The sequence below is a fragment of the Alternaria burnsii genome (genome assembly GCF_013036055.1).
Source record: "Alternaria burnsii strain CBS107.38 chromosome Unknown 753, whole genome shotgun sequence".
NCBI classification, from domain to species: Eukaryota; Fungi; Ascomycota; class Dothideomycetes; order Pleosporales; family Pleosporaceae; genus Alternaria; species Alternaria burnsii.
In genome coordinates, this window is record NW_024066118.1 from 888593 (window position 1) to 904627 (window position 16035).

Here is a 16035-nt window from a genome sequence, read left to right on the forward strand (position 1 = left end):
AGTCTTGCCGTTGCTACAGGTCGTTGTTTGGGTTTGCTCAATGCAGGTGAATCTTGACGACGTGGTCGTCCCGATTCGGCGGAACGCCTTCTCCATCCATTAAGTCGTGCACATATGTGTCTCCGACGAGTGTGTAGTGGCCTTTGGGCGCATCCGGGACAGTTCGGAGGCAGAACGGTACGCTTCCTCCTAATAATATCGCTATCTTTTCACCGGGAAGCATCTGCGGTGGACCCAGTCCCATATGGCCATCTTGTGTGATAAAGAATCTTCTATGCCAGCTTTCGTGGACCCAAGAAGTTTTAAAGGCGTCGATACGGTCGAAATGATCGTTGCATTTGGTGCTTTCCATTTTGCTGCCTACCACTTCGGACTCAATATAACCCAAAAATCCCGCCGCCAAGGCAGCAACATCTACATCCCCAAATCTCCGTAAGGTTCCTCCGTAAGCTTTCTCTTCCCCTGTTACAGTATCGTTGGATAGGTGCAATACACAGCAATCGCCGGTAGTCGTTCTCCAGAATACCTCTTCTCTTCTCTTCTTTTCAGGATACAGGAGTCGTGTTTGTTGGTCAACTTCGACCATTTGCTGGCATGCGTTTATGGCATTGATAACAGCTTGCCAAGACCTCGGGCCATCAAACACTAATGGTCCTACTTGAGAAACTGCATGTGATGGCTCAAAAGCATCTATCAAAAGGATGTCGTCTTCTCTCACAATTTTGGCCTTGGTATCGCCTGCCGCACTGTACATGGTTGACTGAAGGAACCTATGATGCGCTGTAGATGTGTCGAGCTGGGACATAGGGCTCGTCTCGAGAACCCAAGAAGGTACTCCGAGGGTTGGAGGCATACTCATACCTATCAGGGCTTTCATTGAACTGGCACCTTGAATATCCCTGATGGTCGCCTGGATGAAGACTTCTTTGGGTGATAGATTATAGTCGGGAACAGTGGGAGGATTTCCCTGCCAATCCGTTACTAGCCCAAGTATGGCAAACACTTTATCTCTGACATCTGTCGCAACAAACGTACTTGTTCGACGCATGATTACAACTAAACTCAACTTCTTCCCTTGCTGTCTGATTTTCTTCAAAAATCCCACACCGTTGTTGATGGCGATCTCTAGTGAAATCATAATGACCCTCTGGCGGAATGGTAGCGACAACCGTGTGACCTTGCAGCATTGGCTGTGATGTGCAAAACTGTAGTCGACTGAATTCGTGATTACTGTCCACGGGATAGTAATATTGCAATAAACCACATTCGCGTGGCGAGCGAGAACAGTCTCCTGAATAACCCAAATTCTCGTCCACCAAGGGTTAAATTGCAACGTCTTTGCAGCTCGAATGACTGCAGCCCATGCTTGCTTGGCACGTAGTCTATTCTCCCTCAGGGTAAAGAACGGTATCTCATACAAGTGCTTGTCCATAGCACGGATTACCAAGTACACGAAGAGTCCGAGTACGTCTTCTGTCTCTGTGTCTTCGTCGTTATATTGGCTCACAGACTGGGTTCGCTCGAAGTAGGCATCAACAATCTCCATGTCGCTGTCGTCTCCGGTGAAATGAACAACATTCGGTCGTTGCAAAGGAGCTTGTGGCTCGCGTCCGTAACCCAGCCAGATGAAAACTTCCTCCGCAGAACTATATATCTCGCCCATGAGTCGAACCTGTTCAGATCGCTCGTTTACATCCGACTGGTTGATGCACGCTGCATCTGCGTAGATGATCAAAGTTTCATCCGTCTTGCGCAGTCGCTGGAGCCCGTTGCGTAAGTTTCGTGTAATAGCCAGCGGCTCGCCATCAATAGTGATCGGCAATGTAATATTTGGATCACCCCAGACATATGAGATGGCGTAAAACCTTGGATTGTCGTCGAGTGAGACCGTTTCCAGGTGGCATTCGAGGTCGTCGTTCCAGGCACCTGAGTGAACATGAAGTAGACGTATCTCTTTCCGGAGGGCGTCGAGTGGGGAATACATCTTCCGTGCAGCGCTTCACAGTAGTTCGCGAGAGCGTGCATGAGGTAAATGTCGCTGTGCTGGTGGGCTGACGAGCTCCGTTCGCTACCTGCAGGTTGCATGTGAGTGGACCAATCGCCCGGGATACCTTCTTGGACTGTCCTGGACATGCAGCCGAACAGACAGCGCACATTCATCACTTCAACGAAATCAAGCAATTCAATGTAGCAGAACAAAGGTGTATATTCCGTAGCCGTCATAAACGTCATCGTTATATAGCCGTACGGCCAGAACCATCATGTGATCTTCTTCATACATCTTTGTTCTTGCTCAATCATCATTCAAACAGCTGGCTACCATAAAGGAAAAGGTCATCATCATAATATATGAGAGCAATTTCGTAGAGAACAAAGTGCCAACCCAGGATCAAGGACAAGTGTTGCCGATCCGAAAAGCAATAAGAGGAATAGGTTTTCGCTAAAACGCTTCAATGCCGTCGCTATGCAGACCCGCCGGGTAAGAAGAGGAAGAGGGAAACGAAAGGCGCCGGGGTATGGTGGTCGTTACATATCCCAGACTGTTCGATAACGCGATGGAAAGCAGGTAGCCGGTCCCAAAAGAGATATAACGTCATGGGTCATCGGCCAGGCCGTAAGGTTCGTGAAGGATGCAGGTTCGTAGGAATCGTGGTATCGCTGAGCTTGGGCTCTTCAAATCTTTTGGTTCGATGCGCTCGTCGTCATGTTTTGGTATCGTTGTTGCTTGGTACACGGTTTTCATACCGTACAAAGTGTAGTCTATCAATATGTTCTTACACTCTATATCCCGCCTCTTGAAGACAACCCGAGCATCTCTCGTAAGCACGAACATAACCACGGCCGCAATAGCATGCCGAGGTTCCCGAAGGGGCCACAGAGGCTTTGCTGGGTCGTCGGCCTCCTGCCTGTGCGGCATCGAGGCCGCAATCAGAGTTCCTTGGGCTGGTGTTGCCACTGGTGGTACTGGAGCTGTCGTAATCGTTGGATGAGGAAGTGTTCCGTCGGCCTGCTCCTATCGGTGTCGGCAGTCCCTGGGCACCCTGGCCGGGCCGTTGTCCTGGGTACATTCCATCGTTTACCGAAAAGTTGCGGCAGATCATGTAGGCTCGAGTGGCGGCGGCGTTCTTGGCTAGCTCTTCGCTCTCGTACTCCACGTCAGTCGAGTACTCTCGGTTGTTCACTCTGACGGTTGACCCATATCCATAGCGTGTTCGGTAGGTTTGGAAAAGTGGGTCGGGCCAGTGGCGCCTTTGGCATAGGCCTATATCCGAGAGTCAGCAACCAGTTCGCTCGTCAGTCTGCTCCCATGCAGCAATCTCGTGGATGACATGTTTTCCGGGTCCCTATCGTGTGGGTCTTCTACACTAGACAGGGCTGCAACCCATGCGTCTTACGCCAGCGGGTAGCTAGACAAGATCCTCATATGACTTGATTGATATCCGACTATATGGTACCATGTGTCTAAAAAGAAAAAGAGTTCTTTGTTACTAACCTGTCAGGTACATAACGTAGAACATGTTGATGTGTCCGGATGTGATTATTGACGTGTAATTGAGCGATTGGAACGACAGACGGCGCTTCGAGGGTGAGCTGTCAGTCTGAAAGCAGAACTACTGCTGCGGAGTATATCTGAATTGGCAAGCGTTCGTTGGTGGCGACGATAGTAGGCCGAGAGAGGTGTTCGTGGCAGTGGTTGTACGACAGTTGTTACTTTTGGGGTGTGGTTGACAGTTGCCAATAAAGGATTGACAGCTGTACAAAAGAGATAGAAAGCGTTGATGTATGAAGAGCAAGGAAGAGGGAGCGGCTTGCAGTCAGTCGGACGGGGATGGGGGGAGCATATGTGCCTACTGTGGGATCCAGCAATATATTGCAGCAGGCGAGTGTAGCATGTATCCAAGCGCGTCTCGCCCGCCAGTAAAAACCGAGGGGCAATTGGGCTTGTGGAAATGAATAATCTGCGGGTCTTGTTGCGGCTCTGAATGAGGGAGACCCATAGTATGTGCTGGCGGGCAAGTAGCCAACGGTAGAGGTTCCAGAATTTTAGCTAGCAAGAGACTCAAACCTCAAAAGGTACAGTCTGACCGGTTCGCTCTTGCCACCGTGCTGCGCGCAGTAGCGCTGTAAAAAAACGGCTGGCGATCGGAGACAATTGCTGTAACCCGTTTTCTCAAGGCTGGACATGTCTCGATCGGCATTGTGCATGTTTAGACGCCTGAGAGGGACGCATCAACAACGAGGTGGCCAGCGTGCGTCCTAACAGCGCTCTTTGCTCGTATCTCCCGGATGCAATGGGCCCACTAATGCAATATGCAAATGAGGGGAGAACGCAAGTACGTCAGACTCTGCACCCTTTGTCAAGTGTACCGATACCATGAAATCTTGGCGACAGAATGCGTGATACCCGCGGATGATTTTGAGGGGCAGGGTCTGAAAGGGATCAGAGACCAGGCCAAACATGCAGCATAAAAATGGGACTGCTAATCGACTAGGGTACCAACCGCCAGAGTCGCGACTGGAGGGGGGTTAGACACGATTGTGTGACTGCAAGACGATGCAAAGCATAGTGGCTCGAAGCGAGCATGCGTCACAACAGGCATAGCATGGAGCTATCCGGCAGCCCCAGGGGCGAACGCAAGATGGTGATTGATGCGTTCGAGGGTTCGAGGAGATACCTGGGGTTGGTGTTACCAGAAAGCATCAAGCGTCACTGCCAACGCATACATGCAGAAAGCACGGTCCTTGGAATATCGCTACTTGGAAACGCGCCTACAGCTCAAATGGGAAAGGGTCAACGGCTGTTAGCTGTAAGTTAGCTGTAAGCCGTGTGCATGCAGGCATAAATTGGCTGTTGCGGAGACTGTCTGAGCGCGTTTGCAAACGTGGTGGAGTAGAGCTGGCGAGGCGATGATTGACGAGTGAAGGACTGCTGGAGGGGCCAGGCGTTCCTGCGCAAACGATCCCGGTCCATCGAGAGATGAAGAGTTCAGACCTGGGACCCTGGTGGTAAGGCATCAAAGGCTCCACTTGCCCAATGTCAACACGACGAACATGGGCTGCCAAGCTCAACACGAACAGGTCTGGAGAATTTTTCGACCTTGACACAAAGAGGATCATGCATCGGGCGGCTGCAGAGTGTCCTCGACAATTGACCTGCCGAAGTGGATAGCATCAGGACAAAGGTTGAGGGTGCACAGAGCAAGTCGTCGTGGAGCGGACGCAAAATTCGGATGATTCGATAGGCTGGCGCGGTTCACGACAGGCAGCGGTGCATGGCTAGGTCCCAGGTCCCAGTGACGACCGCTTTTGTCTGGCGCCGATCCAAGATGGTGGTTGATACATGGAGCGGGACGATGGCGCTTGTGAATAGCGGCAACGAAGCGCAAGGAGCCGCCACTGGCATAGTAGACAAAGAATAGTGTTTAAAGTCGGGCGAGCGCGTCCACGGCCATCTGAATCTGAGCGGAGATGTCGAACGAGCTTCAGAACTATGTTGCACGCGCGGGAGATCTGTGGATGACGCGAGCGCGCCAGCACGGCCACCCGCCCCAAGCTGCAAAACAGGCGGTGAAGAAGAAGCCAGCGCTGTCAACCATGCGCCCCTCTTTCTGCGCAGTAATCTTTGACACTACGCATTAGCAAGAATCGCATTTCTTTGACTTGTTCGACAGCGCGAGGGCGGCCATCTGGACCGCAGAGTGTCGCTGGAGGCGTCATGTCGTGGACATGTCGTCTTCGAATCGGCCTGATTCCATCCACGGGCTACTGAAGACCCACATGTTCGAGCCCTTTCCAACCAAGAGCATACTCACCCTCCTGTTCAGCCTCGCGCGGTAAGACGTGGTGCTACAGCCGGATGTGTGCAGGGTAATCTAGAGGGGCCGGGTTTCGACGTCCATTACCGAGCTTGATGGGACACGACGCTCCGTCCCGAACCTCCGAATCTGTTATTGCACCTCTCAGGGTCCATTCGCATTACACAAGTCGAGGTGCGGTAGGCCAGTTCTTTACGCTCATGTGTGACGTCCAGCAGGAGATGTTGACCGGCACCGGATAGCGGTCTACTCACGACGCAAGAACATGCCTAGTGACCGCTCTCTGTAGTGACCGCTCGTCTCTCCAGCCAGTCATATTCGAATTATACTTCAAGCCTGGCTGCGTAGATGCAGCCCACCACGACTACTCGTCATACGCGGGGTCAACGGTCGTGCCCACACCATCTACCGGATACGGCACCTACAAAAAAGCAAATGTAATTAGAGCGGACACAGAAAATGTACTACGACTCGATCCACCTACACTGTGCAAAGTGTAGGGGAACCGACGTTGACGTTGACGTTTCATATGGCTCTCCGCCTACTCCGGAAGTCCGACAGTGAGCGGTAATATAACATCTTGAGCAGCTTCATATATAAGATAACCACTCGTCCAATAATCTCGACCATACAAACGTCTACTGAACTTGCATTCAAGCCACAAAAAACAATCTATCAAAATGCCCAAGATCGTCCGCCTCACGCTCTTCAAGATCCCCGACCAAGACCTGGTCAAGGAAGCCATCCAGATGTACAACACTCTGGCCCAGGACGCGAAAAAGGTACGTCAAAGCATGACCTGACCGCCCAGTTCTCTTTCCTCTTCCAGAACTACGTACATACCCGCTGTTAGACGGTCATGGCCAGCACATGTAGAACGTGCCACTCGTGCATAGCGCGCCTGCACGTCGGACCATCTCGTCACCTCGGAACCCCAGATTATTCTAATCGCCCTCGGGCTATTTTCTGCCTCTCGATAAGACGAGGCGGACGATGGCGTCAACCCTCTTGAGCGCGCGGAGCAATGTCCCTGGCGGGTAACCGCTGGGAATATTGCCGCGGCTAGGAGAAATGGGGTGGGGGTGACGAGGCGGCTGCAGCTGCTCGATGCGCGGAAACAACTCCGTCGCGACGCACACATGGGACGCCTAGAATATCCCTCACCATGGAACAGCGCTAGAGATATACCGACAGCATCCGCGCCGACACTCCCCCGAGGCTGTGTTGTTATCGCAAGAGGCATGCTAACGTCATGTTTGTACAGGACGGCAAGAACTACATCCAGCTCGCGCAGGCCAACGCCACCTACGACGACCAGCGCAGCCAGGGCTACACACTACTCGCCCGTTGCATATTCGAGTCCAAGGAGGACATGGACTTTTACGACAACCAGGATGAGGCCCATGCTAAGATCAAGGCGCATTTCAAGCCAAAGGTCAACTCACCGCCGCTGGTCATCTACTCGGACATGTCGTGAGATCTGAGATGGGATTGAGCACGTAGCGGAAGTCAATGAGTAATAATCTCAGTTTCATCAGAGTGATTCAGAGTGATTTTGAGCTTGACAGGTGGCATACCTAATGGTTGAGCCGATCTTGGGTGCTGGCGGCATGTTTTCACAGCATATCACAACGGCCAGGAATGATGCACGCACCTTTACAGAAGATGGTTGTGCTGTCTTGATGAATATTACAGGATCTACCTACAGTTCAGTCACTGAATCCGCCTTTGTCTCGCCTAACACCTTTGTTCGGAAATATGTTGGTTCACGACTTTCTGAACAGCATCGCCTTTGGACTTGCAGTCTTTGAGGGAGTGACCACTATTGAGAGTAGACGTCAGCTGCGACTGAAACATTTAATGTACTGTTCATTGACCAAGACAGAACCATATCCACAAAGCTTAGAACGATGCCTTGGTCGAAAGAACGCACTTCTTTATCCAGGCCAAAGAAACCAGATCCCACCATTGTTTGAAAACACATGTGTATCAATCACGAACAACGCATCTCAATACAACTGTAAGTATAACCATCGACTGCCTGTCATCTAATAGCGCTTGAATCCCATACTATATATTGTCTACTTCTTGACAGTCCCTGGTCAAACAACCACTCCAACCAAAGCTACAACTTCAATCATGGGTGGATGCAAAACTACTACTCCCCACATATGGGGACAATATAGCGACTCGGAGGAGACGGTAGACACACAAGTACCACAAGAACCAACAGAGCACACCTACGCTCCCGGGGTGATGCCAGAATGGTGGAACTCTACCTCTCCTCTATCATCCCCACCATCGTCACACTACTCGCTTGCTCCATCCCCTCCACCCACTGCGGTTCGAACACGCGGCAGCCGATCCCGCACGCCAGCACCAACGCGCAACAGCAAGGCCCGGAAGTGTTTATATGTACCCAAGAAGAAAGACCACTTTGAACATCCCCCACAAGACACAACGTCGTCTTTCTACTGGCCCGAGGATGCGGAAGGTGACACTGAAGCAGACACTGAAGCAGATACAGACGACGCGAAAGATGATTCAGAAGGGCCATCATCGCCCGCGTTGTCAGCGTCGTCAGGATTGTCCGATAAGGATACAGAATCACCCCCTACATCTCCCATCGTCAAGACTCCAACACCTAAAAAGGACAAGAAAGGGAAAAAGGACAAGGCATCGCCAGTAAAGTCCAAGCCAACCCACAAAACCACGGTAGGCGGCAGGATCAAGAAGAACAAGACACCGCCAGTAAAGTCCAAACCAACACATAAGACCCCAAGACAACTCAGGCTCGAGGAGGCAAGCGCTTTGGTCAAAGTGCAGTGCAACGGTCGGACGAAGAAGAACGCCCAGTGCGGGCACCAGAAGACTATGGAAAGGGGTGAGACGTGGAACTGCGGTCGCCACAAGCAGTGAATCAGGTACGATAGCTTGTTGAGTGAGTCAGGTCGAGGTAGCTTATTGTTGAATCATGTGTACCATAGCTTGTTGTTTCAATCGTTCTTTGCATTCATACTTGAAGTACAACATGTGCTTCTTCGCCTTTTCCAAATTCCATCCATCGCTAAACCCAAGAGACCAAAGCATCCCAACCCAGCCCAGACGCTTTTCGTTCGTAAATCACCCCATGCTAAAAAGTGGAGAGACGCCCGTGGAAACACCGCAAATCTATATGCCGGTGGTATGCAGAATATACAAGAAGATACACGTTATTAAAAGGTGTAGAGGATTGCGTCGACATTGTCCGATCGGGTATCTCGCGTTTACATGATGATCGAAGGAGCTGTACATGTTAGTGACGGTAGCCAGAATAGGTAAATGGTTGCTTACTGTCAACATTCTGCTTGATGGACTTGTGGGGCAGGACGGAACCGCCGTTGACGTAGACCTCGTCGCCAATGGTAACGTCGTCACCAAGAACTGTTATGTTCTCGAGACGCGCCCACTTGCCGACGGTGCTGTTCCAGCCAACAATAGACGACTTGACCCAGGCGTGGTCCTTGACACGGCTGTTCTTGAGCAACACACAGCGTTGCAGACGGACACCGTCGCCAATGACAACATCCGGGCCAATGGTGACATTGGGACCGATGCGGCAGTTCTTGCCAATCTTGGCCGAGGGGTCGATCAGGACGTTGCCGCCGTAGACGTATGGCTCAGAGGCTGGTGTGAGCAGCTTGGCGTTCCTGCGCGCCAGGGACGAGAGGTAGAGACAGGTGCCGGACAAGAAGTCCTTGGGCTGTCCAACGTCCATCCAGAAGCCCTCGAGATCAAACGAGTGCAGCAGGCCGTCCTTGACAATGGCGGGGAAAGTCTCCTGCTCGATCGAGGTCGGGCGGAGCTCAATGCGCTTGAGCACGCTGGTGTTCATAATGTAGATGCCGGCGTTGATGCGGTTGCCGACGAACTCGACGGGCTTCTCGACGAAACGGTCAATCTTGGAGGCGTGGCCAGGCTTGTGGACTACGACACCGTACTTGGACGGCTCCTCGACCTTTGTGACGACAATGGTGCCCTCGTCGCCGTGCTGCTTGTGGAACTCGGCGAGCTGCTTGAAGGGGTAGTCGCATGTGACGTCGGCGTTGAGGACGAAGAAGGGCGAGTCGTCCTTGCCGAGGACGTTCTCAGCGAGCTTGAGGGGGCCGGCGGTGCCGAGGGGCTCGGTCTCGACGGAGAATGTGATGGTGACGCCGTATTGCTTCTCGTACTGCGCAGCGGGTTATTATGTGTTCTGCTTCGCAATTCAACGGGTATACTGACGGTCTTGAGCGCCTCGGCCATGATCTCCGGGCGGTAGTTGACTGCCAGGACAACATCTGTGACGCCAGCATCGGCAAGGGCCTCGATCTGGTGCTGGATCATGGGCTTGTTCGCGAACTCGACGAGCGGCTTGGGGTAGGTGAGGGTCTGCGATGGCGTCAGTTCTGCCATTGCTTTTGGCAGCGAGGGAGACATACGAGAGGCCTCAGACGGGTGCCGAACCCTCCGACGAGAATGATGGCTGCATTGGCTGTTAGCGGCATGTCTTTGGAGCGCAATTGAGTGCGTACCTTTCATGTTGGGTGTTGGGTGAGAAGTGACAAGGTAGAGGTGCAAGCGAGGAAGATTGTAGGGCAGTACAAGAAGAAGCAACACCAGCAGTGTGAGAGCGCAGGTCAAAGTCAAGGAGCTCGGTGGTGAGGCCAGCTGTAGGTTATATGGGTTACTTCGCGTCCACAATTAGCGGAGCTAATGCTCCCTGGCTTCTAGCTCCCTGGTTTCCCCTTTCTTCACCCACCGCATGCGCAACCCCTCGGCCGCTACCCTCGTTAAACTGTCCTAACGTCCTCAGCCCTTGCAGCCACTGTGGCCAGATGCCCCGTTCCTGATCGCTCAGCCTATCCGCTTCTAATTCTAGCATCGTGTTACTGCATCTAGCCAGACTAGCATCGTATAACATGCACTGGCTGCCATCATCACGAGGTGGATTGCAAGCACCCGCCCGTTTCATTTCTCGTCACTCTGCCGCAGTTTTATGGCCCTCCACCACGTGCCTACAACGCCGTGAAATTGAGGCGTCGGACCTTCAGAATCTTTTGATCACGCCTCGGTCCCCACGGCGGTCGGAAGCTATCCGCGCCCCTGGAACCAGCGGGATGTGGCTAGCTGTGGCTGACCGCCGGCTTTCTGGGGACACGACCAAGCTTTTGACAAACGCCAATCCGCCTGTCACCGTCAATGCTGGTGCACATGATCATTGTAGATCTGTCCACATCCACGGTACTCCCAATCGGCCCCTCAGAGTTACTTCACGATGTTGTTGCTGTAAATCAGTGGCTATGCGACGCGCGTCGTATTCCGTGGCGAGATTGACACACGATCATGCGCCCACGGGTGCTTACGCAGCGGCGGATACGATAGATAAAATAGAACACCACTTCTTCCAACCACTCAACATTACTCGCGAGCTATTGCTGTGATGCGTTGCCTTGTTTGAGGGCGACATTGGCTGCTAGCGGGACTCCCCTCGGCCATTACGACCATGGGCGTGGAATACCGAGTACCAGACTCTGTTCCCCCGCATCATCAGATTTCAGTTCCGGATTGATATCCGAAGGTTCTTTTTAGAATTAACATCATTAGTATACTTTGACAACATCTTATGCTAATATCCTATCATACAGTATCCAACAAAAAGCACCCTCAAACTCCCAGACATCCAGTATATACAAAGAGCAATGCCTCCATAACTCAACTCCGCTTGCGGAAGCTCATCGACCTCAAAGCGTCGCCTACGCTACTGCCCCGCTTAAACATACCCGGTCTCTTGCCCGGCCCACCTGTAGGGCTCCGGTCCTCTGGAGAAAGAGACATGTGCGAGGTTCTGTTACCCCCCGTGGGCGACGTGTGCGCCTTGGTCGGTGTCTGGACAGAAGCATCGCCAAACACATACTCCCGGGCGAAGATCCAGTTCCCGCGCTCATACCTCCACAGGTCCAGCCCCACAGCTCTCCCCTCCTGGTTGCTCTCGCTCAACTCCTGTCTGATTGTCGCAAAGGCTCCGTCAACCTTTTGCTCGTCATCGACTTTGTTCATGACCGTCCAGTGAGGTCGGAAGCCACCAGCGTCCTGCTCGCTGAGGAAGGCGGACCACTGTGACTGCAAATCTCCATGCACGTCTTTCATCTTCTTGTACCCTTCGTCCACGTTGATGCCAACGCCCTTGCGCATCCGGAACGGTTTGCCCGTCGATACGTCAAACGGCTTCATACTGGTCGCCGTCTGCGAGAGCCCCTGTTCCAGCGCATCCATATGCGAATGCGGCAACGCATGGAAGAGCGTCAAATGCGCCCCAGTGCGATTCAAGTGCTTTGGAAAATACCGATTCCGCATCTCGTCCATGGGTTTAGCCAGGGAGTCTGTAAGTTTGAGCGTAAGGACGTAGACCTGTTCGTCCTGGCTCGCCGTGTTCGGCCTATGCTCCTGCCTAGGGTAGTGACCTGAGGGCCGGCTTTCTTCCACGACATAGGGTTCGTTGTTAGCTTGCTTTGGGCTAGTTTTTCCTTCTTTCTTGGTGCTCCAGCCGCGGAAACTCGTCTTTGCGCGGATGCCGGCTCCAGGTCGTTGGGGTTTCTTGGTCTGCTCTTGCTGCTGCGTCTGCGCTGCCTCAAAAGATGCGCGTAGATCCGGGTCTGAACAGGCTCGGGCTTGGATTTGAGGCTGCCGGACCCCACCGTTGGGTGTGCTGACGGCGGCGGCGTAGGTGACTGCCATTGTGCTGAAGCGTGGCGCTGTTGCTGATGTGATACCGTGGAACGGTCCTGGTGCGAGAGATTGGCCGAGTTGCCTGAGGACAGCAATCCTCATTGAAAGGGGATGTGGCTGGTGAGTACTGACCTCATGTGCAGCCGGCCCCTTGAAGATGTTCTACGGAACTTCGGAAGATCCATACGTCACTGAACGGCCGCTAGTGATGCGCCCGCGCTATGTGGAGATGTCTGTCTGATCAAGCATCGGGTTAGGGGTCAAACATCCTCGTGACTGCGGCAGATGTCATTGTAGGCTTCCAAATGTGTTTAGCAGTGATTGTAGATGTGAGTTGTATGTCAATTGATATTCATAGCTCGTCATGTTCCTTCATGTTGCGATGATCCACAATTCTAGGTTCTACAGACCGGCTGTGTGTTGATATCCAATACTCCAACTTCATTTTTCGACAGTATCAAGCACCTAGATTAGTGTCTGCTGATGATGGGCCATCTTCCAGCCGCCTGTCGCGCCATCTGTAGGCCCCTCCAGCACCCACGCGCTCGAACATATAGCCCTAAACGTCTCGCTGTCTCTCGTCGCTTCTACGCGATAATAGATCAAAGCGCTGTCCTTGCCCAGTATGACCACCTCGTCATGACTGAGTTTGTACGACTTCCAGGGCTTGAAATCGGGGCCTTGCAGCATTGCATGGACTGTTGGAGAGGACACCGAAGTAAGGATGAGGTCACCCGGAAAGATCATGACTGGATTGCTCGAGAGAAGCGGGACGAGGTCGGCGCCAGAACTACACAGAGCTGCCCAGGCTTTGTGTTCGAGCGAGCAAATCGCGGCGGTCAACGAAGGGTTGGTAAGCGTAGGGGTCACCATTGTGGGCCTGGATGTTGTAATTACTCGACTCGGTTTTATGAAGTGTCGCAGAACTGTTACTTCCTGACTATCGTGGATATCGTGATGGTGAGTTGGCCAAGATGCCGGCGCTGAGTTCAAGGCAGAGCTTACCCCGCGACGCGATTGTGACATCACCTCTAATTATTGACGTTTGTCTTAGCAGCTTCTTTGACACTTACCGTTGGCCCAATCGTCCCCAATTGCAATGCGCTCGCAGACTGTCCATGGTCGCATTATCGCATCTCAACATTGGGCACACTGCAGCCAGAGCCCTTTCGATTGGCAAGACTGTGTTGCCACGAAGCCTCGCAGGACTGGCGCATAACGGATTCATCGTTGAACATTCTCACGCGATCCAAAGCGATAGTCGCCACTGAAGACGGCTACTTGGCCGGCGGGCTCATGCCGGTATATGCGGGGTGGTGCTGCGTGTAAGCGGGTCCGTAATCGCGACGTCGTATCGCGCATCCATGCTCTGTTGACTCTGTTGAACCATGCCGGCCTGAGCGACGCGATAAGTAGCAATGCAGCGTGTGAACTCGGATGGCGATTGTCAAGGTTTGTCGATGACTGTCCTCGGCCGCAGAGGCGCCGTGTTGAGCACCGCAAAGGCGCAGCTGCCTTGGGTGGCGTCTACGTCACATGTCCGGCGCAAGGTGGTCCAGGCTCCAGACGATAACGGGCGGTGGGCCAGGCGGGGAACTGCGCGGTGCACTCATAGTGAATGATGGCCACGACGGTGTGAGAGACACAACGGAGACACAACGAAGGACTAGTCAAGTCCGCCGTGAAGAGACAAGCTGAATAATAGCAAACATGGATAGCAAAGTAAGTGACAGTTGCCTGCCGTGGCGGTGGAAGGTCCCGGAATGTTCCCGGGCGCAGGCGCTGATTGGCGCACGGGCGCTCGCCGCATCATTACTCGCCCTTTGACCCCGTCACTGCCTCAGCCTCTCCCATATAAACCAGCCTCTGCCTGCTTCTCTCTCTCCCTCCCTCCTCACACCACTTCTACACTCACCCTCTGAAACACTCAGACACCCAACAACTGCCGAATACACACAGCACACCCGCAACCATGCAGATCTTCGTCAAGACCCGTACGTAGTCACCGCCACCCTCATGGCCCGCTTGCGCCTCGGCTGCTAACACCTTCACAGTCACCGGAAAGACCATCACCCTCGAGGTTGAGTCCTCCGACACCATCGACAATGTCAAGAGCAAGATCCAGGACAAGGAGGGCATTCCCCCAGACCAGCAGCGCTTGATCTTCGCCGGCAAGCAGCTTGAGGATGGCCGCACCTTGTCCGACTACAACATCCAGAAGGAATCGACCCTGCATCTCGTCCTCCGCCTTCGTGGAGGTATGCAGATCTTCGTCAAGACTTGTAAGTTGCTACACCGCCGTTGCGACCCAAACAGCTACTGATACTGCTTCCAGTGACCGGCAAGACCATCACTCTTGAGGTCGAGTCGTCCGACACCATCGACAACGTCAAGTCAAAGATCCAAGACAAGGAGGGCATCCCTCCGGATCAGCAACGCCTTATCTTCGCCGGAAAGCAGCTTGAGGACGGCCGCACCCTGTCCGACTACAACATTCAGAAGGAGTCCACACTGCACCTTGTCCTCCGCCTGCGTGGTGGCATGCAAATCTTCGTCAAGACCCTGACTGGCAAGACGATCACGCTCGAGGTGGAATCAAGCGACACTATTGACAACGTCAAGTCGAAGATTCAGGACAAGGAGGGTATTCCTCCGGACCAACAGCGTCTCATCTTCGCCGGAAAGCAGTTGGAAGACGGCCGAACGCTTTCAGACTACAACATCCAAAAGGAGTCGACGCTTCACTTGGTGCTTCGTCTCCGTGGTGGTATGCAGATCTTCGTCAAGACTCTTACCGGAAAGACCATTACATTGGAAGTCGAGTCCAGCGACACGATCGACAACGTAAAGTCAAAGATCCAGGACAAGGAGGGTATCCCTCCGGACCAGCAGCGTCTCATTTTCGCTGGTAAGCAGCTGGAAGACGGCCGAACGCTTTCAGACTACAACATCCAGAAGGAGTCTACTCTCCACCTGGTGCTCCGTCTTCGTGGCGGACAATAAGTGCGCTGATGGTTATGATGGTTGACGATGATTCTGCACGGCGTTCACAGGATGGTCTGGTCTGCGGACTGAGATCTGGTCGGTTTATTCATAGTTCTTAAGACGGCTACTAAAGCCTAACAATGCATTCAAGCATGCCTACGGGCCGAGAGTTCTCTCAACATCATCGTTCTTGTGTCGTCGCTGTGATGTTTGTCTGGTTGCGTTGATATTAACCTTCAGCACAATAACCACGGACAGTCAAGGGCATCACCGTAGTGCTCAACACATCACCGACAACTAATGTGTAGCAGAGGTCCGGTTATGGTGGAACCACGACACTCGTCTACCGCGGCTCTTTTCCGACAACCCCACTCCATGTGACGCCATTGCCAATATCTCCGCTAACTCCATAAACTATCTCCATAAACTATATAGGCGACACAACTGTCCATCCACAGGTATGAATCGGTGAGACCACTTTTGGGCC

At 53.0% G+C, this 16035-nt stretch overlaps 4 protein-coding genes across 4 annotated transcripts; 2 read left to right on the plus strand and 2 right to left on the minus strand.

Moving 5' to 3' along the window:
• Positions 1 to 37: 37 nt before the first annotated feature.
• On the minus strand, positions 38 to 3518 carry GT037_008394 (uncharacterized protein; the record flags this gene model as incomplete). The annotated part of the gene is made up of 3 exons (XM_038933441.1): positions 38 to 1926; positions 2966 to 3262; positions 3494 to 3518. 3 exons carry the CDS (start codon positions 3516 to 3518, stop codon positions 38 to 40), a joined length of 2211 nt encoding a protein of 736 aa, XP_038784106.1.
• A 2978-nt stretch (positions 3519 to 6496) lies between these two features.
• GT037_008395 (uncharacterized protein) lies at positions 6497 to 8735 on the plus strand (the record flags this gene model as incomplete). Its single annotated transcript, XM_038933442.1, has 3 exons — positions 6497 to 6598; positions 7081 to 7289; positions 8003 to 8735. 3 exons carry the CDS (start codon positions 6497 to 6499, stop codon positions 8733 to 8735), a joined length of 1044 nt encoding a protein of 347 aa, XP_038784107.1.
• Positions 8736 to 9111: 376 nt separating this feature from the next.
• Positions 9112 to 13436, minus strand: GT037_008396 (nucleotide-diphospho-sugar transferase; the record flags this gene model as incomplete). Its single annotated transcript, XM_038933443.1, has 7 exons — positions 9112 to 10026; positions 10080 to 10226; positions 10277 to 10369; positions 10597 to 10732; positions 11337 to 11418; positions 11618 to 12645; positions 13105 to 13436. The coding sequence occupies 7 exons, from the start codon at positions 13434 to 13436 to the stop codon at positions 9112 to 9114; spliced, it is 2733 nt and encodes a 910-aa protein (XP_038784108.1).
• A 1099-nt stretch (positions 13437 to 14535) lies between these two features.
• On the plus strand, positions 14536 to 15566 carry GT037_008397 (ring finger protein; the record flags this gene model as incomplete). The annotated part of the gene is made up of 3 exons (XM_038933444.1): positions 14536 to 14557; positions 14618 to 14845; positions 14899 to 15566. 3 exons carry the CDS (start codon positions 14536 to 14538, stop codon positions 15564 to 15566), a joined length of 918 nt encoding a protein of 305 aa, XP_038784109.1.
• Between the last annotated feature and the right edge of the window lie 469 nt (positions 15567 to 16035).